The 27,215-nt window shown below is 40.0% G+C and overlaps 4 protein-coding genes across 4 annotated transcripts; 1 reads left to right on the top strand and 3 right to left on the bottom strand.

The window, feature by feature from the left end:
- Positions 1 to 3,930: 3,930 nt before the first annotated feature.
- scd (stearoyl-CoA desaturase (delta-9-desaturase)) lies at positions 3,931 to 12,095 on the bottom strand. Its single transcript, XM_004561229.5, has 6 exons — positions 11,952 to 12,095; positions 11,424 to 11,682; positions 10,441 to 10,571; positions 10,082 to 10,287; positions 9,499 to 9,731; positions 3,931 to 6,766 (listed from the first exon to the last, which is right to left on the bottom strand). Exons 2-6 carry the CDS (start codon positions 11,659 to 11,661, stop codon positions 6,576 to 6,578), a joined length of 999 nt encoding a protein of 332 aa, XP_004561286.1. The 5' UTR covers positions 11,662 to 11,682; positions 11,952 to 12,095; the 3' UTR covers positions 3,931 to 6,575.
- A 784-nt stretch (positions 12,096 to 12,879) lies between these two features.
- On the top strand, positions 12,880 to 20,601 carry dnajb12b (DnaJ heat shock protein family (Hsp40) member B12b). The gene is made up of 9 exons (XM_004561230.4): positions 12,880 to 13,213; positions 16,458 to 16,635; positions 16,747 to 16,892; positions 16,980 to 17,153; positions 17,269 to 17,339; positions 17,491 to 17,600; positions 18,061 to 18,233; positions 18,352 to 18,493; positions 18,897 to 20,601. Exons 1-8 carry the CDS (start codon positions 13,069 to 13,071, stop codon positions 18,471 to 18,473), a joined length of 1,119 nt encoding a protein of 372 aa, XP_004561287.1. The 5' UTR covers positions 12,880 to 13,068; the 3' UTR covers positions 18,474 to 18,493; positions 18,897 to 20,601.
- Positions 20,602 to 21,168: 567 nt separating this feature from the next.
- Positions 21,169 to 22,997, bottom strand: ddit4 (DNA-damage-inducible transcript 4). Its single transcript, XM_004561231.5, has 3 exons — positions 22,843 to 22,997; positions 22,382 to 22,604; positions 21,169 to 22,290 (listed from the first exon to the last, which is right to left on the bottom strand). Exons 2-3 carry the CDS (start codon positions 22,563 to 22,565, stop codon positions 21,791 to 21,793), a joined length of 684 nt encoding a protein of 227 aa, XP_004561288.1. The 5' UTR covers positions 22,566 to 22,604; positions 22,843 to 22,997; the 3' UTR covers positions 21,169 to 21,790.
- Positions 22,998 to 24,379: 1,382 nt separating this feature from the next.
- Positions 24,380 to 27,214, bottom strand: anapc16 (anaphase promoting complex subunit 16). The gene is made up of 4 exons (XM_004561233.4): positions 27,066 to 27,214; positions 26,625 to 26,778; positions 25,442 to 25,516; positions 24,380 to 25,022 (listed from the first exon to the last, which is right to left on the bottom strand). The coding sequence occupies exons 2-4, from the start codon at positions 26,764 to 26,766 to the stop codon at positions 24,913 to 24,915; spliced, it is 327 nt and encodes a 108-aa protein (XP_004561290.1). The 5' UTR covers positions 26,767 to 26,778; positions 27,066 to 27,214; the 3' UTR covers positions 24,380 to 24,912.
- Position 27,215: the final 1 nt, after the last annotated feature.

Below are 27,215 nucleotides of genomic sequence, written 5' to 3'. Positions count from 1 at the left end.
CCACTCAACTGGGATTTCGAAGTTACACTACTTTAGTCCTCTCCCAGTCCCATTTAAAAATATATTCTTTGCATACTGTTAAGAAGAAAAAACACATAATCCCTATCTGCAAACACAAACTAGTTCAAACCCTGTCTACCAACAATTATAATTCTGTCATTGTGCTTTTCAGAGGAAAAATATGCTTTTATTTTACTCTGTTTTTCTTAACTATTGTTATGTTACAGAGACACATTAATAGAAAATATAATCAGACAGTATTAAGTATATGGCACAACAATGTTCAGTATTTCCAGTGTCTGTGACAATGCATTGTCTCTCTTTTTATATGTAAGAGGTGAATGCACTTGCATTTTCATTATATCATCTGAATTAAATAGCTATTTGTTATTTTAAACACACACACACACACATATAAATATATATATATAGTGTTTGTTAGTTTGTCGCTGTGACCATTCTTTTGATTTAGCTTTTAGTTTTTGTTCCTAGTCTGTTAGTTTTCAGTCAGTCCTGTCTAATTCCTTGTGTTTTGTTTTGCTTCCCTTTAGTTTGAAGCTACTGTCTGTATTTGTATTTATTCCTGTCTTATTTTGGTAGTTACTCGTCTCTAGTGACTTGTGTTTAGTTTGGCTTCTACTGCCTCATTTGTCTTCAATTACTATCACCCGCATCCACTTCTGCTAATTACCCTCATGTGTATGAAAATATAAGCGTTGTCTTCCCATCAGTGTTTGCCTTTGTGTCTGCTAACCTCCCTTGTGTGTTTCTGGTTGTGTGCACTTGTGTGTCATTGGATTTCACCACTTTATTTATGAACTTTGCTTTAGACTTTTTGTACAATAGCCAGAATAAACAGATTGCTTTTTATTCACCCAGTCTGCCTCCTGTCTGTCCACGCTGTGATGATAAGAAAAAATTACGGGCAAAATTGGAAATGCAGGTCTTTTACTCGTGTCCCTTTGGCCGGTCCATCTGAGGATCGAAATGAGCAGGGGCTGGTTTGCAATTCATGCTTCTAAATCAGGAATGGAAGATGGTGGAAAAAACAAAATAATCAAATAAAGACTGTAAAACTTCAACATTTTATTAGACTTTTTCCATAATGTCATGTGGCATTAATACACAAACAACATAATGACACTTAAGAGGTTCCAACCCTTCACTTACAGAGCAAATAAAGAACAAAGACAAAAAAAAAATGCATAAAATTGCATGATTAGATTTTGGAATCACTCTTTTGAGACACATACTCCTTAACCTAGTACAGTCTGACATGTTAAACTGGTCTCTTGTGACCGCACTGGTCCTACATTCCTCTCTGGACTGTGGAAATCAGGCAGAGGTTATATTTGACTTGATCACTTATGCCAGCAGCACACTGGATGAGTTCTTTGCCACAGAAGCCCAAAGGCAACCAGGAACATGCCATTCCCCAAACCATTCCAGCTGGCTTCTTCACAGACACTCGCACTTGGTTAGGGTTATGGAGTATGATATCACTGGAGACAATTTAACACTGCGATGTCAAAAACCTTCATTTCGACATATTTTAAACTCAAAATGAAGTTGATGTACAGATGTGGTCAGAAGGGTCAATACACTCATAATGGGCATGAATGTCCTTGTATTTGAGCTTTTAAATGTTTATTTGAACAGTTAATTTTCTAAGGTGTAGTGGTTGTATAGCATATGTCTTTATTGACTTAAAAAACAATAATTGGGTGAACAAGTTTGAATTTCCTTTGGATTTTCTCTAATCCACAGGGTCAAAAGTATACATACACCCCACTAGGATCTGGCTAAATGTCTGCAAACTGCACCGTGACCAGACACTTTTGGTAGCCCTCTACCAGTTTCTTATATAATCCTAGCTGCATATTTGACTAAATGTCTTGGCAGAATTGGTAGTGGTCTTTTAAATTCGTTGGTTTTCTTCAACAGATCTGGCTTTTAAGTGTAGACCACAAGGTCGGAGCTTTGGGAAGGCCATTCCAGAAGATTAAAGTTAGCATGCTTGCCAAAATCAGTTTTGATTTGTGTTTGGTCTCAAGTTTCAACTATCTAGCTGTTAATTTGAGGTGACGTTGATAAATTTTAAGTTAATCCTGCTTGTCATTATTCTCTCCACTTTGTGCGATGTACCTTTATAGCAAAACAGCCCAGAGCGTGATGCTACCACCACCATGCTTGATAGCTGGTACACTGGTCTTAGGTGTGAAAGCCTCACGTTTACTCATCCAAACATATCTCGTCGCTATGGCTAAATAGCTTAATTTTTGTCTTGTCTGACCATAAAACCTTTCTCCATAAGGCATTTTGCTCGTTCATGTGGGCATCTGAAAATTTCAGTTGAGTTTGAACCTCTCAATTTTGAAAGAGAGACTTCCTTTTTGGTCAGCACCCTTGCAGTTCATGGCCATATAAAACTGGCTTTACTGTGGACAGTCGCACTGATGTTAAAGCAGTTTCCATCTCACAGCAGGCTTGAGCCTTGGTGGTTCCTAGATTGTCCCTGAACATCCTACCCAATTTTCTTTCATCTGAGCGCAAGAGTTTAGACCAGGGGTACACTCCAGGCCCTCAAGGCCTGGAGTGTACTGCAGGTTTTAGATCTCACCCTGGGTCAGCACACATGAATCACATGATTAGTTCATTACCAGCCTCTGGAGAACTTCAGGACACATTGAGGAGGTCATTTAAATCAGCTGTGTTGGATCAAGGACACATCTAAAACATGCAGGACACTGACCCTTGAGGCCCCCACCCCTGGTATACACCTTGGCAGTGGTGACACATGTGAATAACTTGTATTTACATATAGTTGTTTGAAGACACCTTTCCAACTTGTGTAAATGTTCAGTTCTATTTCTTAGATCCTGACAGTCTTGGGCTTTCATTGTTCTGATTGTTAGTCGATCCAATGAGTGCTGTCAAACAAATAATTTTTAAGAGAAACTACTAATGAGAAAGCAATAAACCCTGGCCTTGTCAAGTTGAGCAACACTGAAGCACCTTTAGCAGCACTTATTAAGATTTAAATGAGTGTATGTACATATTTGTATGTATATTTTTTAACACTATGTGGATTAAAGAAAATCCAAAATAAATTCAAATTTGTCCACCCAATTCTTAATTTATAAAGTCACTAAAATATATGCTGTACAATAATTCCACCCTGGAAAATGAAATCATTCGAAAGAGATTATTAAAAGCCCCAAATTATAATGACATTCATATCTGTGATCAGTGGATGTAAAACTCTGACCACAACTGTAGACACAGACAAGGCATTTAAATGTGTAATCCTTCATTTCCAAGAGTTAATGGACAGATTTAAGATTTGAACATAAATTATAAGATAGATTTATACATTTGGGGCGTAGCTAATACATTTCCCCCTCTCATAAATCAATTTTATTTTATTGACTATTAAATGAAGATCAGAAAGCCCAGTGGCTTCTGGTAATCTTACAAATCCCAAAATATAAATTTTACCATGACGTGAAAGAGAGGAGATCACCAATTACTCACTTTCGAGGTTAAATCTATATCGCTGAGACTAAATCTCTTCAATGAGTGCTTAAGGTGTTACTTATTATTTCTCTGTTACTTTAGTGAAGGATTTCAAGATAGAAGACAGCAGTAACAACAACGAGAAGCATTTTAACTCCATAAGACGTCCTTATGGAGTTAAAATCTTGAAAACCAATTCAAAATATCCAGGAAATGTTTAGAAATCACAGGCGTATTTAGCTTCGTTCCTGACACCAACTACAAAACCATTCTGAAAGCGAGAACTAAGTATGTGTAAACCAAAATGTCTCATGGAACTACTCTAAATGTTTGGCATGCACAGCGCAAATTTATTTAGAATCATAAAACCCAAAGACACAGAGAGTGAAAACAGAAATAAATGAGCAACAACTGTTAATGGAATTACAAGTGTATTGAAAATATTGTGAATTTATTTCAGATTTTTAATACAGTAGACATTATCAGACTGAAAACAGCTCGACCCCTCTCTCTCCTCATTAGGAAAACGCTGCTTTTGGTGCTCTGGCCAGCCGGCGTTGTTGTAATAGTATATAATGCCATCTGTTTTGGTAAGTGCTCTAATGATGTCCTCACGACAGCACCTTTGTTTTAAGTTTTTATGCCGAGATGCTGTGATGAGTTGAGAGAAGCTGGCACCATCCATCTATCAGGGCCCAAGTTAAAGCTAAAGTGCGAGACCTTTGGATAGTAATTAATTTACATTCACGGAGCTGGGTAAGCCTAATGGATAAATCTGTTTAGTCAAATTAAAGGATTAAATATCAAATATAGCATTAGCTCAGGAAGCCCAAACAAGATGATCCACTGATATACATCTAACTTACAAATACATGGATCTTAAAGCCAGTTTTCAGTTGCCGTCTCTACAACAAGCAACCTACTTCCACCCAGCTCCTTTTTCATACTTTTGCAATTGATGGGTGCTCCATTTTATACTGGGAGTCTTACTGCTGGTCTGCCTGCTTTCGGCTTTCACCACCCATGGCATAGCTACAATGACAAAGCAATGGTGGAAAACCCTATGAAAGCCAATGCGTTCATGGGCAGGATCACAATCTCAAAAAAAGGAAGAAGTGATCAACGGCTAGGGCAACACAGATCGCCACAACTGCTCTCACGGCCATAAAAGGGAAGCAAAAGTTTCGCACTGCAGCTTTAAACCTCACGATGTAACATTCTCGCCAGCTTTTCATTTTGTACCGGACTCTTTTACGCTTAAATCCTATCCTCCGTTTGCATGTACATTTCCTCAGTGTTGCCATGCTACGTTTGCCTAAAATTAAACATGATTTTAGGAGAAAAACAATGTTCCACTCAGTGTAAACACGGAACTCAGAAGTCAAATTTGTTTTGCGGTACTCGAGCATTTTTGACTCAACTGACAGGAAGCGAAGGAATGGATGCAAGTCATAAGGCATTAGGTTGATCCTGACTCTTAAGAACAAATGAACAATTGCTCCAGTTTTCAGATTTTTTTTAAAGATATATTTTTACAAGGCTGTCAGCCAAATATTGGAATGCAGAAATATTTTTATCAGGTTCGAACAATATTTTCTTTTGCTTTTTTTTTTGAAAGTCGATAAGAAAGAAAAAACAATTAAACACATAAATAATCTACGCATTCCACACATCAGAATCAAAGATTAACATGAACACTGATGCACCTAAAATTCTGAAATAACGACCTTTGTAGCACATCAAAGGGAAACCAGACCCTGTTCGGAAATCAACGCGGCGCCAACGGTTCTGATGATCCAAAGCGATGCAGCTCCACAGCACGTTACAAAAATAGACGCAGTTCTGCCTTCACAGTCACCGACACAACACCTCACTACAACACCTACTACAGTATATCGCCATGCATGGGTGACATGTTGTTTTGTAACGCCAGAACTGCCACATGACTGGCTGCTACACCTATCAGGGAGCTCTATGCTGCAGATGTTTAAGGACAAAATAGTCACACAAGTTGGATAAAATCAGTTAAGCAAAAAGCCGCTCATGCCACAATGTTAAAAAAAAACAACTCCAACAATCATGTTATGCAAAGAGGCGACTTAGTGTGCTCTAGTGGACCACAGAGATGGTTGTAAAAATGTTGTCATTTGACACGCTCTTGGCACTAATGATATATTCATCCAGCACCCAAAAACTCAGTGAAATTTTTTATCTTTCTAAGGTAAAGTTACAATTCTCATTAACTGCTTACGCTAAGCGGCAGTTTCATTCTAATGTTAAACAAATTCCCTATATTATCGCGAGAAAACTCCGTCCAATTATCGCACAGCTAATCTTTTTCAAAGTGCTTGAACTTTTCTCAATAGATATCCAGTGTAGATTTCTGCTAAAAGCAACCACAGTGTTGCACCCTGCAGGTTGTGTAAAGCTTTGGCCTACTGGTTGTCAGAATGCTCAGGCTAATAAGAAGGTCTGGGTTCCCTCAGTATTCTCTCATATTTCATTAAAGCAAGCATTTTATTTATTTTTTTTTTTTGCAAAAAGCAAAACAAACATGACCTCTCACCTCTTCATTTCAAATCTAAACTGCTCAGAAATTAAATCTATTTATGAGAACAGTTGAAAACTTGTTGTAAACTACAATAAAGGCAACACTCTTGAAGCAGTAATGTACCTTAACAGTTAAAATGTTACTCCATATTTAAGTGCTCCACTCCTTGTCAGTTTTGAAGAATAATTAATTCATACTTACATAAAAATGATCGGCTACATAACTGATCTTGCATGAAGAATGCACACCAAAAGTGGCAAAACAGCGGAAAATGGAGGTGACTTTTAAAATGCATCTAATTCAAATCTGAAACATCTTTTTTCTTTTCATCTTGAATAATTTGTTTAGTTACAGCTACAAAAACCACAAAAACAAGCAAAAATGTGGTCAAGGCCCTTATAAAGCTGACTTTAATCCTCAGAGAATGAGAAATGTATAGCTGTCAAAGGACTGTGGAATTTCTTCTTATCGGTCGTTTTGCCTTGAAGCTGACCACAGTTTAGCGATCTTAGCCACTGCGGTCTCCGGTGCGCTGTATCCGGGCCAGGACTAGCTCACGGGACACCTTCTTGCAGTCTTTGGCCAGGCCCAAGAAACACATGAAGTCGATGAAACAAGTGGTAAGGTTCAACTTGCAGCCAAACTCGCTGGTTGCATAGTCATATGGGAACGTGTGGTGATAGTTGTGAAATCCCTCACCTGCAAAGCACAGGAAACAGGAATGAACGATTAAAAAAACATGTAAAACTGGATTTCAGTCAAAAGCCGTCTTTGCAACGCGTTCCATGTTTTCAGTTTTCAGTCTTTAAAAGAAAAAGAAGATTCTTCAACTGTTTCACTGCTGGGATCTGTGTTTACAGGTAGCCTGTGGTGTTGTCACAGGTTTTGGGTGGTTCGATACCACTGGCTGTGATGTCATTACTGCTGCTCCCACCTGTCTGCTTTTCCCACCTGTAAAGTCACCTGAGCCGCGCTTCCCTCCTTTCCATTCTCTAATCATTCCCTGCAGTATTTATAATCCCACCTCACCCACTTTTCAGATCGTCTCTGAGCTTTGTCGGTGTTTGCCTGCTTATGAGGTGTACTACAAACCAAAATAAAAGGGAAAAAAAAAGGCTGTCAAACCAGAATTCTAATGTTTATAAGTTCGGTTTCATTCTTCTCCTGATGATATTCCCTAGATGCAAACCTGCTTCAGCCAAACCATGGTAATACCACACAACTAGAGAGTAAAGACGCAGTAGCACATAGGTCCTTTTTTAACTAATACTGCAGCCAGCAATTCTGAGCTTTGAAAACGTATTGATCTATTGAACAACCCGACCAATATATCAACCGCCGATCTATCAGCCAATATTTGCTATTTGGCTGATAAGGAAAAAGAAGGGACAAGGGGAAACACCCTTCAATCATGAGTGGTGATCTTACATAGTTTGTCCACCTGAAACTCAATTTCCCTGTTGGCTACAAACATAACCAGCTGATTAGAGCAGAGCTCAGTGTATAAACAAGAAATTTACAATTACATTTATTTCCGTTGTCATATTATCTTAGTAAATAACTAGACTAGGCCTATACTATACTAAAACTATACCTAAAAGCACATCTTCATCATCATGTTATCTCAAGCTGAAAGTTGGAAAGCTCTCATGTGCTGCTGCCAACGGTACACACTGAGAGACAGCGAAATAAATGTTTCAGCCAGCAGTGCTCTATTTTTATTCCTCCATGACCTTTTTGGCTCGAGTTTAGTAGGTAGTCCTTGATTAGCTAACGTTCCTTTTATAGCTGTATGCACAAAGCCTGATGAAGAAAGACTGGGTTACCCAAAAATGTTGATAACAGCGTTTTTTTATACCCTTTATCTTTATCTTATCCTATTTTAGTGTGTGTCCAGCCAGCTAATGCAACTAAAGCTTGGCCATGTGGACCTTGCCTAAAGGTTGTAGAACGTCTACAACCTTGTGAAACATTTTTCCCCCTGAAGAAAAACTTTTTTTGCAACCACGTAGCTTTGTAGTGATTTTGTGTCTTCCAGGCTTTGACTGTTAGGAGTTTATATGGTTTTATGCACATAAATTCTACATTTAAATTCTGATAAATTCTTTATGAAAAACTGATCAAGAGATTGGCATTGGCCTTGTTCACCAATATAAAATGATAGTCAGTGTCGGACAGCTAACTGCTGCATTAATTCAGTTTTGCACTGACTAATTGTTTGAACCTGGTGTGACGAGCTGACAGCTTTTAAAACTGTTCAGTTATTTAAAGGAAAAGGAATACTACAAAAAAATATTGGAATCGACTAAAATGCTTTAAATGTTAATATCATCCGAGAATTGCACAGCAGTTGCATCCCTAAAATAAACAATTCAGAAGCAACTGCAGGAACAATGACAGACTGTGGTGGTATATTGGTGACATCGTGTGATGTTCCCTAACAAAAGATGACTTTCTTCCCTGCATAATCATTACCAAAGATACAGCTGCTAAATTGTGCCTCTTCTAAAACTAGACTTAACTTGCTATGGGGTGAATAGCTGGGTGCCATCTTAGAATATCCAGCTCTTTTGATATATCTATCGGGTGCTCTTTGTCACTGCACTGCTGACTCCTACTGGTTGAACAAGGTGCATGCATAGTGAGGGGAGGAGGTGGACAAAGTGGTAATCAGGTAAAAATCGTTAATAAAATAGGTTCAAATCAAGTATGTACTTTTTGTTTTTAAACATTTTATCCACCATTTAGCACATCTGGTAAATAAAATGTTTACATGGGCCTGTAAAAGTCGTTCCTTTTGTTTTAGTTCAATTCAGTCCAATTCAAGTTCGTTTATATAGCGCGAAATCACAGCAACAGCCGCCTCACGGCACTTTATACTGCAAGGTAACGACCCTGCAGTATTAAGGAGGCATTCCCAACAATCGGAAGATCCCCTATGAGCAAGCTGTCGGCGACGGTGGGAAGGAAAAACTCGCTTTTAACAGGAAACCTCCAGAAGAACCAGGGAGAAACAGGGAGCCACGTGCCACGACCGTTTGCGAGGTGAGGGGACAGAGAAAAGAAAAAAGAGAAAGCATAGGAAGACAGGGCAAAACAGAAACTATAGGGGAGAGAGATGATAATCACTGGTTAGCAAATTTGTTTAAGCATAATTGGATGATTTGACTTTTACTGCACTGAACGCTTGACGCAACTGTGCAGTCAAATAAAAGCAAAATGAGGGCATGTATCATGTACAATGTAATTACATTTGCTCTGAAGGTGACGCTATACCGAAGTAACAAACTTACATTAAAAATCTGGCTTTTCTTCTTCAATTTTACTTAAAAAATACTTAAAAATATCCCTATACAAGCATTCGCTGTCCTGTGCTGTACATTCTGGTGTGTAATTTCTGCCATGAGCATGTGTTGGGGTGTTGTTCATACCTATAGCACTGAAAGTGACAAACTTGTTCTCTCTGGGGTTGATGTTCTTGTCATAGGGCCTGTTTCCCCACATGTGGGCAGCGCTGTTGACCAGCCAGGTAGCGTTCAGCACCAAGGTGTACCTAAGCAGAGTTGGGACGAAGTAGGCCACCCACAGAGACTCCCCCCACAGGTACCAAGGCACGATTGTTGGGATAATAAAGCACATGACCAGCACGGAGAGCTTGTAATACCTGTTGAGGAGATAGCGAGAGTAGGTATCAGCAAAAAACAAATTATTTAAATACAAAAACTCTGTTTGCCAGATAAGAAAATGCTCACTTTTTTCCCCTTTATTTCCACTTGACCTATTTTCCATTTAGGCCTGCTCTCCGTGAATCTTACGTTAGTAATTGTCATCTTGTTAAACCAGAATGACTAACACAGCTTGCCATTATGAAAACATCTCCACAGCAGTACTCTAACATTTACTTATATTTATAGAAACTGCAACACTACTGTCTTGCTATTTGCACCCATTGCACGTTGTTTTTTTTAGCAACTAGATGCAGTGTGAAGTCTGAACCTTAATCATGCCACTTACTTCCTCTGAAACATGACAACTTTGTCTGTTAGCAGGTCGGTGAGCTCCAGCTTGCGTCCTTTCTCGATCACATCAGGGTGTTTGCGTACCAACAGCCAGCCGATATGAGAAAAGAAAAAGCCACGGACGGCATTGTGAGGGTCGGCGTCTGTTTCCGAGTATTTGTGGTGAACCCTGTGGTCTCGAGCCCATTCAAAGATATCATTCTGTGGTTTGGAATTAAGATCAAGATTATGCACACTGTTGACACAGCACGGTACTTATAGTGAAACAAAAGCTGCTATTATCTTGGCTCCAGGTCATAAGTGTGTGTTTGTATACTAAAAAGATGTGTCAGCAGAACAGTCATTTTTGCTTGCCTGAAATGCCATGGAGTTAGCTACACTGAGGAAAATCCTTAAAGGTAATGTAGCCTTGTAGGATCTGTGACTCCACAGGCGATGCGCTCCTGCAGTGACTCCTAACGCACTTATCAAAAAACAAAGTACAGCTGTGGAAAGAAACACATGGGCAAATTAGTTTGACCTACTTTTGTGCTCATGTCAACAGCACTTTGTTGCAGATGCTGCACACTGCAGTGTTTGTGCATTATTTTCTGCACAATTGCACTGTTATTGTTAGGGCTGGGAAGAACATCCAGCAACAAGTGACAGATCACGAGACAGATGCGTTTCTGTTTTTTCCCCCCAAATAGCATAAATTGTTAAAGCACTAGAGTATTTGTTTACCACAATCTTTATCAATTTGATCCAAAAGGCTCTTTGGGATTTGATTAGATTTTGTGCACAATTTCCCTCAGGTCACCTGGTTAGCACTGGCCTGTCTGTTTCCCAAGGAGATTACAGTGTAAAGCTGTGTCCTTTACAGTGTAAAAGAAGCCAAATCTAATAATAAAAACATTTCATGGTTGAGTTCATGAAAGACTAAAAGCTAAAAGAGTTGTGACACAGCAGTGAAGAAACTGTATAAATAAAGTGCAGTTTATGCTAATTATCCAGCTATTCTTCATTTGTCTACTTGACCTTTATTTTTAAAAAACTGACATTAAGGAGGCCAGTTTATTTTCCTGACAGCCCATCTTAAAGGTACGTGCTGTGACATGTAATCTCTGATGACTTTATTCCTGATCTATAATCCTCCATCTCCATGAAGGATGCTGGGAGGATCACAGATATATGCAGCCGCCTATTTGCATTCACCACCGGCGAGAAAAGCAGGGCGTGCTGCTGACATAACAGCTGTTGATTTGATAAAATATGATTTCCACTAAATAAGTAAACAAAACCAACATGCAAAAAAGGAGAAAAGGGGGTGTAACAGGCAATTTTCTTTTCGCACTTACACCAAAGCAAGGTCAAACGAGATGCTGAAGGTACGACGAACACGCCGTACAAGGCTCCTATGTGCAACAGAGTCATCAGTATGACATTTTTCCATACGATGATCCGGGGAGGTTTTGGGCCCTCTTTCTCTTTGTACGTGTGATCAAACGCGTCTTCTCTGGCGCTCTCTGGAAGAACATCCCCGTTGCTGGACTTGCGCTGCTGCTGCTTGTTCTCTAACGCCTCCGCCTCCGTCATTGTGGCAGCGGTGCTGTGATGCTGTGAGCGGCAAACAGAGGAGAGAAGTCAGTCGCCTCGGCGCTTTTTGTGTGTAATGGAGGCTGTTTTGTCAATATGTTAATTAATTTTGTGCTGACTAGCCCCGGCAGGCTAGCTGCTTGCTGGCTGGCGCTGTCGGAGGATGAAGAGGAAGACGGTAGCGACGATGCTGACTTATAAAGCGGTAACGCGACGCTCCAACGCGCCAAAAAAAAAAAAACCCCTGATGAAACACCTGTGGGAGGGAAAATTTTTACTCAATAACTCACCGAAGATAGGCAGAAGGGCAGAAACGAGATAAACGGAGGACAGTCTGCTTGACCCAAAATTACAGTAACCCAGAAAAGGGAGAGTGATAGCTCCGCAATGAGAACTAGAACTCGTGGTGTGGCCGACCAATGAGCGCTCGCCTGTCGCCTCTTGCTCGGGCTCTGATTGGCTGTTTGTTTATCTGCTGTTCACCTTTTATTCATTCTCCGGTTTGCCAGATGTATATTTGCCACCTCTGGAGACTAGCCGATCTTGTTGCTGTCTAGACATGCACAAACATTGAACCGTGTAACCGTTTTCCTTTTGAAATCAGGCGTGGAGTGAAACACAAGCACTGTGTTAATGATGCAAGTGGAACAAAACAAGTTACTGTACCCAAACCCCGGCAGTAGAGCCCCCTCCCCCCTGTCCTCCACCCACGTAGGAAAATAGGATGCTTCATCTGTTACGTCATCCCCATTCTCCGTCTATAGAAGTTTAATTGTGAGATACAAACTTTCAATGTGCCCAAAAATAGCATAAGCTGCTGAACACCAGAAAAAGTATTTTAGGCATGACGGGAAAAAAAACAACTGAGTCTCCATAAACACTGCAGAACAGGTCGAAAAGGCTGTTTACGTCACCCTGTGAAGAAGAGCTTTGACTCTGCTGCAAAATCAGAATCAGAATCAGAAAGGGTTTTATTGCCAAATGTTGAGCAGGTTTACAACATTAGGAAATTGCAGATACACACTGCATGGCCAAATTAAGGATCACACGGCCCATATTTACCCGGGCGAGGAGCAGAAAATGGATGGATGGTTGGACGGATGGATAAACACACCAATGGGTGTTCACCCTCTTGACCTACATTTGAAAAAAAAAATGGCAATCTGTCGCCATCTAATGGTGAAAATGGGGCAGCGCACGCAGCCGATACTGTTGATTTTCTGCAAACAGGGCTCACCTATTACTAAAATCTCCAATCCCCATGCACCAGCAGCAGACAAAAAAATAGCACCACATTGATGAATGCATATCACCGACTGACTGATACATATTTTTTTTTCCTGCAGCATCTATCTGGCGTCATCATCAGGCGCCCGTATTTACTTCTGGTCCAGTTAGTTGCTGCTGATGCCTGCTGCGATGGAGGTAAACAGGGACGAAGCGGAGCGCTGCATTGACATTGCAGCGGCCGCCTTAACCAACCAACAGCCGGACAAGGCGCAGAGGTTCCTGGAGAAGGCGCAGAGGCTCTTCCCGACAGAGAAAGCCAAAGGTAAGTCAATATGGGGGGAAAGGGGGAGGGGGGCGCACATTCAGCTGCGAAGATGCGCAGCATCACCTGCACTCCTCATGAGCAGCGCATGTAGCCAGGGCCTTTGATAGCACTTAAGCTAGCTGGTTCATTTATGCAGCTTCTGCGTTTTTTCTCATTCTTTTTTTTGTACGAATTTCACTTTAAAATGAAGTGTCTGCAGTGCTTTAATTTGCTTTTCTAACAGAAAGCTAAGCCTTTAATTTAGGTGAACAGGAGTGGACTGGGAGAAAGGCTAAATAAGTCCTAGATGTCCAAGATTACTACATGCTACTTTCCCATGATCATTTCAAAAAATATTTTTGACAACACAGGTATTATCCTTCTGAGCTCGCCAATCTACAAACCGGATTGCAAAAAAGTTGGGACACAAAACAAATTGTGAATAAAAACTGAATGCAATGATGTGGAGATGGCAAATGTCAATATTCTATTCAGAATAGAACGTAGATGACAGATCAAAAGTTTAATCCGAGAAAATGTATCATTTCAAAGGAAAAATATGTTGATTCAAAATTACACGGTGTCAACAAATCCCAAAAAAGTTGGGACAAGTAGCAATAAGAGGCTGGAAAAAGTCAACTTGAGCATAACGAAGAGCTGGAAGACCAATTAACACTAATTAGGTTAATTGGCAACATGATTGGGTATAAAAAGAGCTTCTCAGAGTGGCAGTGTCTCTCAGAAGCCAAGATGGGTAGAGGATCACCAATTCCCACAATGTTGTGCAGAAAGATAGTGGAGCAATATCAGAAAGGTGTTACCTGGCGAAAAATTGCAAAGACTTTGCAGTTATCATCATCAACTGTGCATAACATCATCCGAAGATTCAGAGAATCTGGAACAATCTCTGTGCGTAAGGGTCAAGGGCGTAAACCCATACTGGATGCCCGTGATCTCCGGGCCCTTAAACGACACTGCACCACAAACAGGAATGCTACTGTAAAGGAAATCACAGAATGGGCTCAGGAATACTTCCAGAAACCATTGTCAGTGAACACAATCCACCGTGCCATCCGCCATTGCCAGCTGAAACTCTACAGTGCAAAGAAGAAGCCATTTCTAAGCAAGATCCACAAGCTCAGGCGTTTTCACTGGGCCAGGGATCATTTAAAATGGACTGTGGCAAAATGAAGACTGTTCTGTGGTCAGACGAGTCACGATTCGAAGCTCTTTTTGGAAATGTGGGACGCCATGTCATCCGGACCAAAGAGGACAACCCAAGTTGTTATCAACACTCAGTTCAGAAGCCTGCATCTCTGATGGTATGGGGTTGCATGAGTGCGTGTGGCATGGGCAGCTTGCATGTCTGGAAAGGCACCATCAACGCAGAAAAATATATTCAGGTTCTAGAACAACATATGCTCCCATCCAGACGTCATCTCTTTCAGGGAAGACCCTGCATTTTTCAACAAGATAATGCCAGACGACATTCTGCATCAATCACAACATCATGGCTGCGTAGGAGAAGGATCCGGGTACTGAAATGGCCAGTCTGCAGTCCAGATTTTTCACCTATAGAGAACATTTGGCGCATCATAAAGAGGAAGATGCGACAAAGAAGGCCCAAGACGATTGAACAGTTAGAGGCCTGTATTAGACAAGAATGGGAGAGCATTCCTATTTCTAAACTTGAGAAACTGGTCTCCTCGGTCCCCAGACGTCTGTTGAGTGTTGTAAGAAGAAGGGGAGATGCCACACAGTGGTGAAAATGGCCTTGTCCCAACTTTTTAGGGATTTGTTGACACCATGACATTTCACCATATTTTTCCCTTAAAATGATACATTTTCTCAGTTTCAACTTTTGTTCCGTGATTTATGTTCTATTCTGAATAAAATATTGACATTTGCCATCTCCACATCGTTGCATTCAGTTTTTATTCACAATTTGTTTTGTGTCACAACTTTTTTGGAATCTGGTTTGTAGCTCAATACTAAATAAATACAGAAATACAACATTCAGCTGAATAAAAACAGAAAAGTGATCAATATAGCCACACATGCAAACAAATGTACTATATTTATTGGTGTGAAAAAGGTTGTCTTTTTCTTGTTTTTGTGTTTTTGTATTTTTTTTGTACATTTGTGCCACTTACATGCTTCAGATCATCAAACAAAATTCTCTGATAATTGAGTACTTCTTGGAGTACCAATAGTACTCCAAGAGCACATCAATGGCTCATCCAGAAGGTCACAAAATTCTGTGGACTGATGAGACAAAAGCTGAACTTTATAGAAAGGTTGAGTGCCTTTGCATCTGGCATAAAACACACAGCATTTCATAAAAAGAACATCAGACCAGCGATCGGTTCCTGCGTTGAAGCTCAATCGCACAAAGTAACTGAAAAGCAACCAGCAAGTCCACCTTTAAATAAAAACCAAATGAAGGTTTTGGGTTGGCCTAGTCAAAGTCTGGAGTTAAATTCTATTCAGATACTTTAGGATGACCTTAAACAGACCATTCATACTGAAACAATTCTGCCAAGAACAGTGGGCCAAAATTCCTCCAGAGTGATGTGAAAGATTCATTGTGAGTTATCCCAAATGCTTGATGCCAGTTCTTGCTGCCGTGGATGGCACAACCAGTTATTAGGTTTAAGGGGCAATAACTTTTTCCCACGGGGCAGGTAGGTTGGTTAGTTTTTTCACTTAATAAATGAAATCCTGATATAAAAACTGCACTTTGTATTATATTTGAGTTATCCATGTCTAACATTAAGTTTTCTTTGATTCTCAAACATAGAAGTGGGACAAATGTGCAAAACAAATATGACATTAGGAAGGATGCAAATACTTTTTTGCACCACTATACATGGTGGCATGTGCTTGTGCCCAACTTTACCTCTTCTTAGATTCCTGTGGACACCCACATACACCCCAGATACGCCTTAGACCATGACCCACCTCACATATAAATATAAAACCTGTTAAAACTGCAGCCACAGCATATCTGAAAATAAAATAAAATAAATAAAGCTGCAACAAGCAGACAGATCCTCCAACAAAAACTATATTTAGTTTAATGATTTTCAAACATAGCTATAGTTGTATACTCTGCCCCCAAGAAGCTCTTATAATACCATTGAACTTGATTGCTTGGTAGCTTTACATCTGCTTGATGACATGGATAGTCCCACTATCGAACATTTTGTGTTTTTAACTGCTGTTGAGTACTTGATAGAATATCTTTGAACATATCTTCTAGTATTGCTGGATGTAATAGCAAAGAATGGATTTACACCCAGACAAGATATCCATTCAGACTTCAGCGGGGTGTCGGAGCCTCGACAACGGCAGAACATAAAGGAGAACGCCAGACCTGAAGAAAAGCCTGCAGAGTCTTCAAAATCCTACATGGCTGATCAGCTAGAAGCTGTGAGGAGGTACGTAAGACTGCTGATTACATAAACATACTGTTGGTTAAAATAAACTCCATGATGGGTATATTGACTGCAATTGTGATTGAAATTTGTAATCATGTGCTCTCTGCACAGGATAAAACAATGTAAAGACTTTTACGAAATTCTCGGGGTGTCGAAAGATGCCTCAGAGGATGAACTGAAGAGATCATATAGAAAACTTGCTTTGAAATTCCATCCAGATAAGAACAGCGCTCCTGGGGCAACAGAGGCGTTTAAAGGTAAGACGGTGATTAAACTCATCCAAGGTTCATATAGCACTTACAGAAAGCAACTTATAGCAGCTTCATGTTCTAACTTTCCAACAGCTATTGGCAGCGCGTACGCTGTTCTGAGCAATGTTAACAAAAGGAGACAGTACGATCAGTGTGAGGAAGGGAGAAGACATCCTTCCAGACACGGCCCAGACAATGGAAACTTTGAGCCGGATATTTCACCTGAAGAGCTCTTTAATATGTTCTTTGGAGGAGGTTATCCATCAAGTTAGTCTCATAGTTTGGTGTTTCCATATAATGCATGTGAGACGGAGTATTTTAATTGCAAATATATATTTCTGTGGTGCGTTTTTTATGTGCTAAATGTGTTAAATCAATCTAGGCCATGCTCACATATACAATAATGGGCGGATGCGTTACCAAAGGCGGGAGAGAAGAGAGCGACAGCAAGATGTAAGTTTGATACTTAAAAAGCTAAACTGTAACTGTATAGAGTTGTTTATGTTTTGCCTGCAGGGGGAGACATTTAGTCATCTGCCATTTTACAAGCTGAGGCTTCTCTCAGAGACTGTGTGTGTTTGTTTGTAATGTGTTTTTTCCACAGGGAGGTCTCGCCCTCTTTGTGCAAGTCATGCCCATCCTCATCCTGGTTATTGTGTCAGCTCTCAGTCAAATAATGGTCAACAGCCCCTCCTACAGCCTCAGCTTCAGGCCGTGAGTGTGATCCTTGTAACACAAGAATCTAAAGTAACACAACTAACTGTTGTTCTGCAAAACTGCGAGGGACTTAGACAAAAGATTATCTCTATGTTAGCAGCATCCAACCCAGGTTTTTTTCACGGTACTTGTGCTTTCACTCGATCTTTGCATAAGCTGGGTGGTTGTGTTAGATTTGCCTTCACAGTATTTGCCGTTGTTTCTGCTCGTATTAATTTGCTGCTACCTCTGTTAGTTCCAATTAATCACAGAGCTCCTCTTGTTTGTGCTGCTGTCATGTGTCTTGTCCCGTTCCCAGTACACTGCCTTTGTGTGTTCAGATATACGCCTGCAGTTTCGGGCCCTGCTTTAAACCATTGTCAGCAGTGACTCATGTTAAGACAGACAGATGGTGCAAGATCTGTGCTGCATTCTGTCATATGATAACACTCCCACACTCTGGCCTGTTGTCACGTAGGTCAGCAGGTTACTCACAGAAGAGGCTGACTGAGAACCTGAAGGTGCCATATTATGTGGGGGAGCAGTTCTCCAAAGAGTTCACTGGTGTGAATCTGAAAAATCTGGAGCGAACGGTGGAGGATGATTATATTTCCAACCTTCGCAACAACTGCTGGAAAGAGAAACAGCAAAGTATGACAATAAATGATTCTTATATCTGAATTTAAGCATGAGTATTGGTGTGATTGTCAGTGTCATTATCAGTGCTGAGATCATTTTTTAATTGTGTGTGTGTGTTTGTTTTTTACAGAGGAAGGAATGCTATACAGAGCTCGCTATTTTGGGGACAGCGATCTATACCAAAGAGCACAGAGGGCTCGCACACCAAGCTGCGCCAAGTTGTCCGAGATCACAGCTTCTTTACATGGATGAAAATGCTTTCATGATTCAAAGCAAGTTCTTCAAACTCTGAATATTTTCTCATTTTGGCACCAGGGATGGGGCAAAAATATTGACATTCCAATATATAGCATTGATTCCCCTTGATTAACTTAGGGTTGCAGGAGGGCTGAAGCCTATCCCAGCTGGCATGGGGCTAAAGACTGAATACACAACCAGACAGACAGCCCATCAGAAGGCTTTCCGCTTGGTTATCCTCTGTTTTCTCAATACCATATTTGGCTTCAGTATGTCAATACTTGTATCATGCAAGCACATCAGACCAATTTTACTTACCAGAATCACAGCTTCATGACACTTGAACCTCTAAAAAGAATGGTGGTAAAGTCAACAAAAGTCAACCAGCTTGCTGTGAAGACGTTTTGAAAAAGGCTTTTTTTTTTTTCTTGTCTCCAGGTTTCCAGAATCACTACAAAAGATTACCAGTAATTTATTAAGATGCATTTCTACAATCTGGAGGCTGAAGATGACTCAACAAGGAGCAGACCAGCACCACTCGTCACCAAACAGATCACACAAACTAACTCAAACAATTTCTGTGGAAGTCTAGTATGTGGTAAAAAGATATAGCGTTAATATAGTGTTTTAGAATGGAAATGGTACTTAAAATAGCTTGCTATCCTCAAAAAATGTGGGTTTGAAAAACTTTAGGTTACTTGCGCAACTCTGGTTTTCAGAAAAGCATTCGTTTCGATGGCTCACTATGCGATGCTCCTCCTTGGGTATTCCTCAGAAATATTTATTTCATTATGCCAATCCTGATTGGCTGATGATCGTAACAAACATGTCATTCAGAACCAACCACCCTTAAGTAGCTTGCACAAATAAGCTATCTTTATTCAAGATAAGCTAGGCAGCTAGCACCCAGTTAGCTAACACTCCTGTCTGTGGACAGTAAAGCTGGCTAGCCTGTATTGCAGGTTGAGAGACTGCATAGTAGAGGTGAATGATACAAATATCGAATGTATCGATATCAACACTGTGGTATTGGATCGATACTAGTATGATGGTATTCATACTTTGTTTCTATCCTCTAAGTTTGGTATGTATCCCACTGAATTGTGTTAAATGAATTCTTTTGTTTGTGTATTTTTCCATTACAAAAAATACCATAGTATAAAAATGAAACTATTTTTTTGTGGGGACTGTTACATCTATTTTATTTATAGCCTATAGCACATTTAAACAACAGAAGTTGACCCAAAGTATTTAAGAGATAGGCACATATACCAAAAACACTGTTACATGAAATACATGAAAAACTGGAAGTTGTGTTGACAAATTATTGTGGAAAATAAAAATCATAGTGATTTGTGGTCATGAAAACATGTTTAGAATTTGCTAATTTGATGAGGATGTGATCACCAATCAATTAGGATTGGCATAATGTTTCTGAGTACACAGGGAGGCGCATTCCATGTCTAAACGTCAAAACGAATACTAAGAATGAGAACCTCCAAGCACTAAAGAAAGAACATAAAGAACACTTTATATTTGTTTTCGGGGGGAATGGTATGAAAACAGACCATACTTAAGTTATATGTAGTCATATGGATGTTATTTATGTAGCAATATAACAGATGCCACATTGAATGCCACCTTGATTTTATGCTGTAATTCAATGGAGAAAAGTTTGAGGGGTTTTGATTTTAGATGCACATTCTCAGACTATGCAGTAGTAATCTAATACGTCAAATGTCTAGGCTTTTTAGACACTTGAACACCTGAAATTTGTCTTCTTCTGCTGTGTGTGAGATAGCCACTAGGACATGTCCCTGTCACTTTACCTCCTTTAAATGTATTAAGGGCAAACATGTAGTACAACTTCACAATAAATGCCATGAGAATGAGACGTGGCGATCCACAAAATCAGACTTTAACCAGTTCAAGTTGGGAACTGTCACGTCTCTACTCAATCTGTCGGAAAAAGCCATTTTTTGTCTCACTTTTTAAGTTTATAGTATGCTACTTATTCTTTGTATTATTTCTTGGAGAAATAGATTATAAAGAGAGGATAAGAAAACCATACAGATCTTGTTCACTTCGTTTTTCCACCATGTTTTTAATTCTAGATGAAAATAAACATGGTTGCTCAAATGTGCTAAGTGTGACTCTCTGCTTTGAACAGAACAGGCACAGAATGGGAGATAAAAGCTCAGTCAGCGCATTTGGCACGTACAGTGTGCCGGCCGGCTGGCTTACAGAGACAGGGAACTAGAGACAAGGCGGCGTGCACGTTCAGCTCTTCAGTGACGTGCAAAATGTGCCTGGCAGGATGTGCAGCGTCACATTCTTTCAGCACAAACACACTCAGCTGTTTTTTTTGCAGACTGCAGATGCTGCACATCTGATTCATGACTTTGACTTCTTCAAATTTCACACTAGCTTTTTTTTAATGTGGCTTTAATGGCTGCCACATATTCCTGTCAGCTGTTCTGCATCGGAATACCGTTAACCACTGTACCTCACCGCACCAGCTGGTGTGCTCTAGTGTAGTTTGCGTTTGTAGATTTTGCAGACTGGGTTCACATATGCACGCACATTTGAAGACTTGATGTTCATTCGCTTTCTCTCATTCTTAGATCTCTCCTAACTCTGTCAGCGAAGTCAACTATGGATCATTTGGATATGAAAGATTGAATAAATAATAATAAGAAAGAACAAAATGTTAGAAAACAATAATTTATTTGCATTCGATAAAGGTACAAAAAAAAGTTCACTGAGTATTTGAATATCAACCGAAGCAGGACAGGGCTGCACAACACAAGATCAAGTTACATTTGTAATCTTAGCCGCGGCTTGCAAAAACAATGCACAAGGCAAGCAAGGGTAGGCCTTTCACACTTCACAAAGGTTACCAAATGTTCTCTTGGTGTACCACTTCATCAGGCTTTGTCCAATTCAATTAACTGTCATGTATAAAAAGAAAAAGAACACAATGAACTTCAATAATAACTATAACAATATAGCTAGCTGCCGTTGTTTAGTTTCAATAGAAACTGAGGTATGCACTTCCAATACTTGTAAATGCCATGTCACCAGATATAATATGATGGTTACATGTTGTCATTTTAAAATCTGAATGTCAGTGAGTGAGTATTAGGAGCACTGCCTGCTCCAGGTACCATAAAGTTCAGCCCCTTTACAGTGGGAACAGTAGACTACATCATGACAAAGTCCATCTGATACACTTCAGAATGCTTCATATACATGTAATTACAGTAATAGGCCCCTTTGTGAGCTTTTATTGTCCTCTTGTCAGCATCAAAGCACATCAGTGTTTGTATTACTTAACATTCCTCAATTAGAAGATCTTCAGAACTATACAGCTTCTTCTTGATCACACGGAAACCAGTGCTAAGTTTAATAGCTTGTCTCACTACTGGAGTAGAAGGCGACTTTGTGCTAAAGAGTCCTTGAATTTTAGGCCAAAGGCCGCCCGACTCTAGCCTCAACACCAGAGCGAGCTGAAATGTAGGGACAAGGTATGGGTCCACAGATAGCTGTCCCATGCTCTCACAAACATCCCCTTGCTCAACGCAGAGGTCAATGAGAGCCCCTCTTAAACCGCAGGGCTCACTAGCTGCCAGATGAAGGAGCTCTTGTCCAATGTGCTCCAGAAGTTTGTCTGGAATGAGCAGTTTTGTACATCTTAAGGCACAATCTGTGTCTTTGGCTTCTCTCAGACTTCGTGCAATCAGGTCCACTACTTCTTTTAAGAGTGTCTCCTCCATTGGATCATAAAACAGGTCCTCATTGAAGGCACACAAGTCACTTGAGACATCTGAGCCTGTGTAAAAGCAAGAATGAGTTAGAACCTGAAACTTGCATACAGAAGAAAAGAATCATGAGATGTGAGATGCCTATGCAGCATTGCTTACCTGAGTCTGAGAGATCACTCCTGCTGCTATTGTTGGACCCTGACTCCATACTCCTGCTGCTGGCAGGTGTGCTGAAATCAGTCAGTCTTTGAACCAGTTTGCCCCAGGACAGCCTTCTGTCGCTGCTGTCCACTGGAGAAGGAGGTGAGCTGCCGATGTCAGTATATGCAAAGAGTTCAGGCATGGTTGTCCTCCCTGCAGTATCAGCTGCTTATGTGGTCAACTGTCACAGGAGAAACAAAGGCAACAGATGAGCACCCAACTACTGCCGTTAATTCCACGTTTAACGACTTAATTAAACATACATATCAGGCTTTTGAGGTATAGCTTTCTGCTAAAGATATGAACAATAAACATTTTCAAAAAGAACACCTTTTTAATTTGACTGCAGCTAGAAGCTGTTTCACTGTCAAAATTAGCTGTAAACTAGCAAAACCGGCAAATAAATTAATTGTACTTACTCGTTATTTAAATTCTGCGTGGTTCAAGGTCGCGGTGGATGTTTAAGATGCGTAGTTTTAACGGTTATTGTCTGCAATTTGTATATGGAAACTTCTTTCCTCTGCTCTTCTTCTCTTTCTCTCACCAGCTGCCAAGCTCTGCAGTCTGTCCTGCAACAATGTTTATATATGTGGGCTGCGAGGCCACGCCTGTCTCTCCCTAACCAGCCAATCAAAAAGAGAGGCACGACACCAGCGCTGCTTCTTGCCTGGTAACATGCCAGCAGAGAAGAAAGACAAACAGGAGGGGGAGGAGGAGGAGGGGGGGTGGTGGGGGATGAATAGCAGACCCTAGTGTTATGGATATGTTTCAGGGGACTTGAGTGGGCTTGAAAATGATCTTGTTGTTTCTTTGTTTGATATCTTATGTGGGTATTTGGTAAACCGTTTTTCTGTATGTGCACCTACATTTTAACAGAATGTAGGCCTGGATGAGCAGGTTCAGTGTTGCAGTGCACATTACGTCACCTGTTTTGCTAAACCATTACATCAGAATTTTTTATCTGGCACACAGAGATGCAGAGAACACTCAGTGCGCTGTGCTCAAGGCAAAACAGATAATAAAAACGGCTATGGGACACCTCTTTCTACATTTACCCTTGAGTTACAAACAAAAAGACTGCACAGAAATTACATATGTTATCATCATCATCATTATTAGAGTTATTTAGCAACGTTCTATGCAGAAATGCGCCGGGGGGTTGTTATTGTAGCATCTTTGCACCATTTATTACTTCATCACAAAAGATAGCAAAGTGTTTTAAGGCATAACACAAACTGTGTATGAGAGTAAAAACATATAGCGGATTTGTTAGAATGCAAAAGCAAGTTATTTGTGTCGGGGCCATAGGCTACATACTACACATTTTGCTCACAGCTGTATGTTGGAAAGCAGCCAGAGGCTATGCTGCATTTCTGCACATGTGTAGGCGTGGAATACACTGTACTTTGTTAGACAGGAACTGAAATACATAAACACGTGTAGGAACACTATGTTCTGAGGTGGGTGCTATAAAAAAGTTATCAGAAATCTTTAGCAGGGGACGTGGAGTAAGAAGATTTAGTAGCTTGAGTAAAAACAACAAAAACTATGAGAAATCACTTTTTAATTGGATTCTCAGAAAGTGTGGCCAGAAACAAACTAGAAAAAGAAATTTAGGCTCCAGCCAGAGGTGTGTCCTGTTGTGTTCAGGGCTGTCCTGAAACACTCAGTACAGTACAGTACACTCTGTACACTCCCACCCTTCACTTGCTTGAAGACAATCATTCACTGAGGAAAACACCAAGTTTGCACGTTTACTCACTGTCACCACAAGACAAAAGTGGCACGGAAAACTGCACTGATGGGTTTCAGACTTTAGCAATATCAGCAATATCAAAATACATACCACAAAAAAAGCAGCACAAATACTTTTCTATCCTTGGATTTAACAAAACTTAACACAGTGAGGTGGAGTTGGACAAAATACACACCAGGCAAAACAAACAGCAACCAATGTGAAGAATGTCCCAAGTCTGATTTTATTTACAAGCTCTCTTTGTTTTGTTCCAATTGCTGGTGGAGTAAGGACATACACAGAAAGGAGAAGAGACCAACAGTGCAGCAGGCTTTATGTTTATAAGTTACATTGGAGCCATTTGGAAACACAATGCTTCTCTTCCAGGGATTTAATACCAAATGTAGTATTTACATTAACATGAAGGCTAATTCCAATGAGAGAATCATCTTGAACAGCCTAAAGCAGATGGAAAATCTGTTAACTTGTGAATTGTGTAGTTACTAATTTATAAGAATGTTGTTGACAAGATTTTATTTAGTATGCTGGGTTTAATGTAATAAGTGGTTTAAAAATAAAACAATCATATAGAAGTGATAAAATAACACATCTCACATTTGGGATCTCCAGATAACACTTTTAAACTTATGATACAGAATACAGAAGGAATATCATGTGTAACTTGAAAAAAAAAGGTTACATTTTCCTTCTATTTGGCTGATTAAATAAGCAAAAGACATCTGAATCTCTTTATTTAAGATGGTGTGAATCCCAATAGCTGTTCAATAGGTTTATACCGCCACTCGTCTGCTTCTAGCTCCTCCACCAAGCTCGCGAGTTTCTCCATTCGAGACACTTGCTGATCTGTAAGAATGGACATTACTCATTAGTATACCTGTTTCTATTAGATCAGGGGTGTCAAATATAAAGCCTGGGAGCCAGAACTAAAGATTTTAATTCGGCCCACATGGCTTTAGAACAACTGAAGGTGGGCATAAATTTTAGCCTTTTATACAGTTAAAATGCAGTTAAATAATGCTAACCATTTATATGATGCCAACGTGATTAAGTAACGGATCAAAACAAAAAATGTGTTTTTTCACCGTCTATATATCTCGCAGGGATTAAATTTGTAGTTACACTGTGAGAAACGGGAGTTTCACTCATCCAGCCCATTTAAGATGAAGGTAGGCTATATGTGGCCTGTAATGTAAAATGGGTTTGGCACCCGTATTAGATCAACCAAGACTAATGTGAAGCTATGCAAATATAGTTAGACTTACCATGTTTAACCTGTTTCAGTGTTGAGGCCACTTGGTAGCTGAATACAGACTCGCATAAAAATCTGTCAGAGCCATCTAAAAAGAAACGTAAAATGAAAAAAAAGGTCAGTCAAATAAAGAATTCTTATTCAAGCTTTCGTCTCCAGGGTAATAAAAGCCAAAACATAGATTTCAAGCTACATCAGAAAGAGATCTTAAAATATTTCATATATTTATGACATAAGAAGTACAACAACAGTAAAATACAGCTAAAATAGTTTTGGGTTTTTTAAAAAACCTTACAATGTCAAAGCCTAAGAGACAACATCCATTAGTATACACTCAACCACCATTTTATTAGGCACACCTGTTTAGCGGCTTGATAACGCAAACATGCAATCAGTGAATCACGAAATCAAGAAATGCTGCATGGTCAGATGAGTCTCGATTTCTGCTGCCACATTTTTAGGGTCAGAATTTGGCGGGACCAATATGAAAGTATGGATCCTTCCTGCCTTGTATCACTGGATCTCGCTATTGATGGTCTAATTGTGTGGGAGATATTTTCTTTCTTGAGTATGATTTAAATGCCACATATTACCTGAGTATTGATGTTGATAATGTCCACCCCATTATGAGAACGGTGTACCCATTTTCTGATGGCTGCTTCCAGCAGGATAACACACCATATCACACGACTCAAATGATCTCAAACAGGCTTTTTGAACATGACAATGAGTTCACTGTATTCAAACTTCCTCCACAGTCACCAGGTGGAACAAGAGATTTGCATCATGGATGTGCAGCAACTGTTTAATAACATCATGTCAATATGGACCAGAAACTCGGAAGAATGTTTCCAGCACCTTTGTTGAATCTATGCCATGCCCCACACAGCTTAAAAGGCTTAAGGGTTTTGCTTTATCTTAATTTGTCTACCATGTGCAAGAGAAAGCTCTTGATTGTGAAGAAGAGAGGCAGACTCTGCTTTGTAGTAACATATCTTTCTTAAATACTTTAGAAACACAGGCACATATATTCTCAGTGTTATACTAAAGTTGGCAGATATTATGATATTAAGGTATTATGTTGCAAACCTCCTACCATTATATATGATTTTCATATGATTTCTATTTCCTGGCTATTTGGGAGCATTTGGGCAGCTTTTATACAAGTACTTTTATCCGGTTTTCCTTCATCGTACCTTCCATCATTTCCCCTGCGCCTTTTGGATACGTATAGAGGACTTTCCTTGGTGGGATGAGCTCGGAAGCACTGAACCCAGAGCCAGTCACGGAGCTGCCGCTCACTCCTCCCGCAGAAGAGGACGAAGAAGACGCGGCCATTGCCTCGATAAACTTTAAACAACACACACAACAACGACTGTTGTTACTACCAGTTTAATGTGTCAAACACAGATAAAGCAAGGTGGTTCGTGCTCTAGTAATCACAAAGGCTTTTAAACATCCAAACCAACCGGTAGGGGTTAGCTTGGAAGGACTGTTTCACTATTTTTAATGATACAACATTGCTAGCAATAAAGCTAACTATTCTGCTTATACTGTTGATGATAACCACCCAGCAGAAATATTAACAAATATAATATGGCATTAAGTCTCCATTTTTATTCAAAAGTACAACTTACCGTCGATGTCACAGCAAATATAACAACTTAAAATCCAGCCAGTTTTTGTTGTTTTTCAGACGTATACCAGTAGTTTACGACAGAGACCGCATTTTACGTTTGTCGCGACAGGGGGTTGCAGCTATTGCAGATTTTACAATCATAGGGATG

Source organism: Maylandia zebra, linkage group LG8 (assembly GCF_041146795.1).
Source record: "Maylandia zebra isolate NMK-2024a linkage group LG8, Mzebra_GT3a, whole genome shotgun sequence".
In the NCBI taxonomy this organism is placed as follows: domain Eukaryota; kingdom Metazoa; phylum Chordata; class Actinopteri; order Cichliformes; family Cichlidae; genus Maylandia; species Maylandia zebra.
Note: the sequence above shows the minus strand (reverse complement) of the source record. Positions and strands in the feature narration are given on the sequence as shown.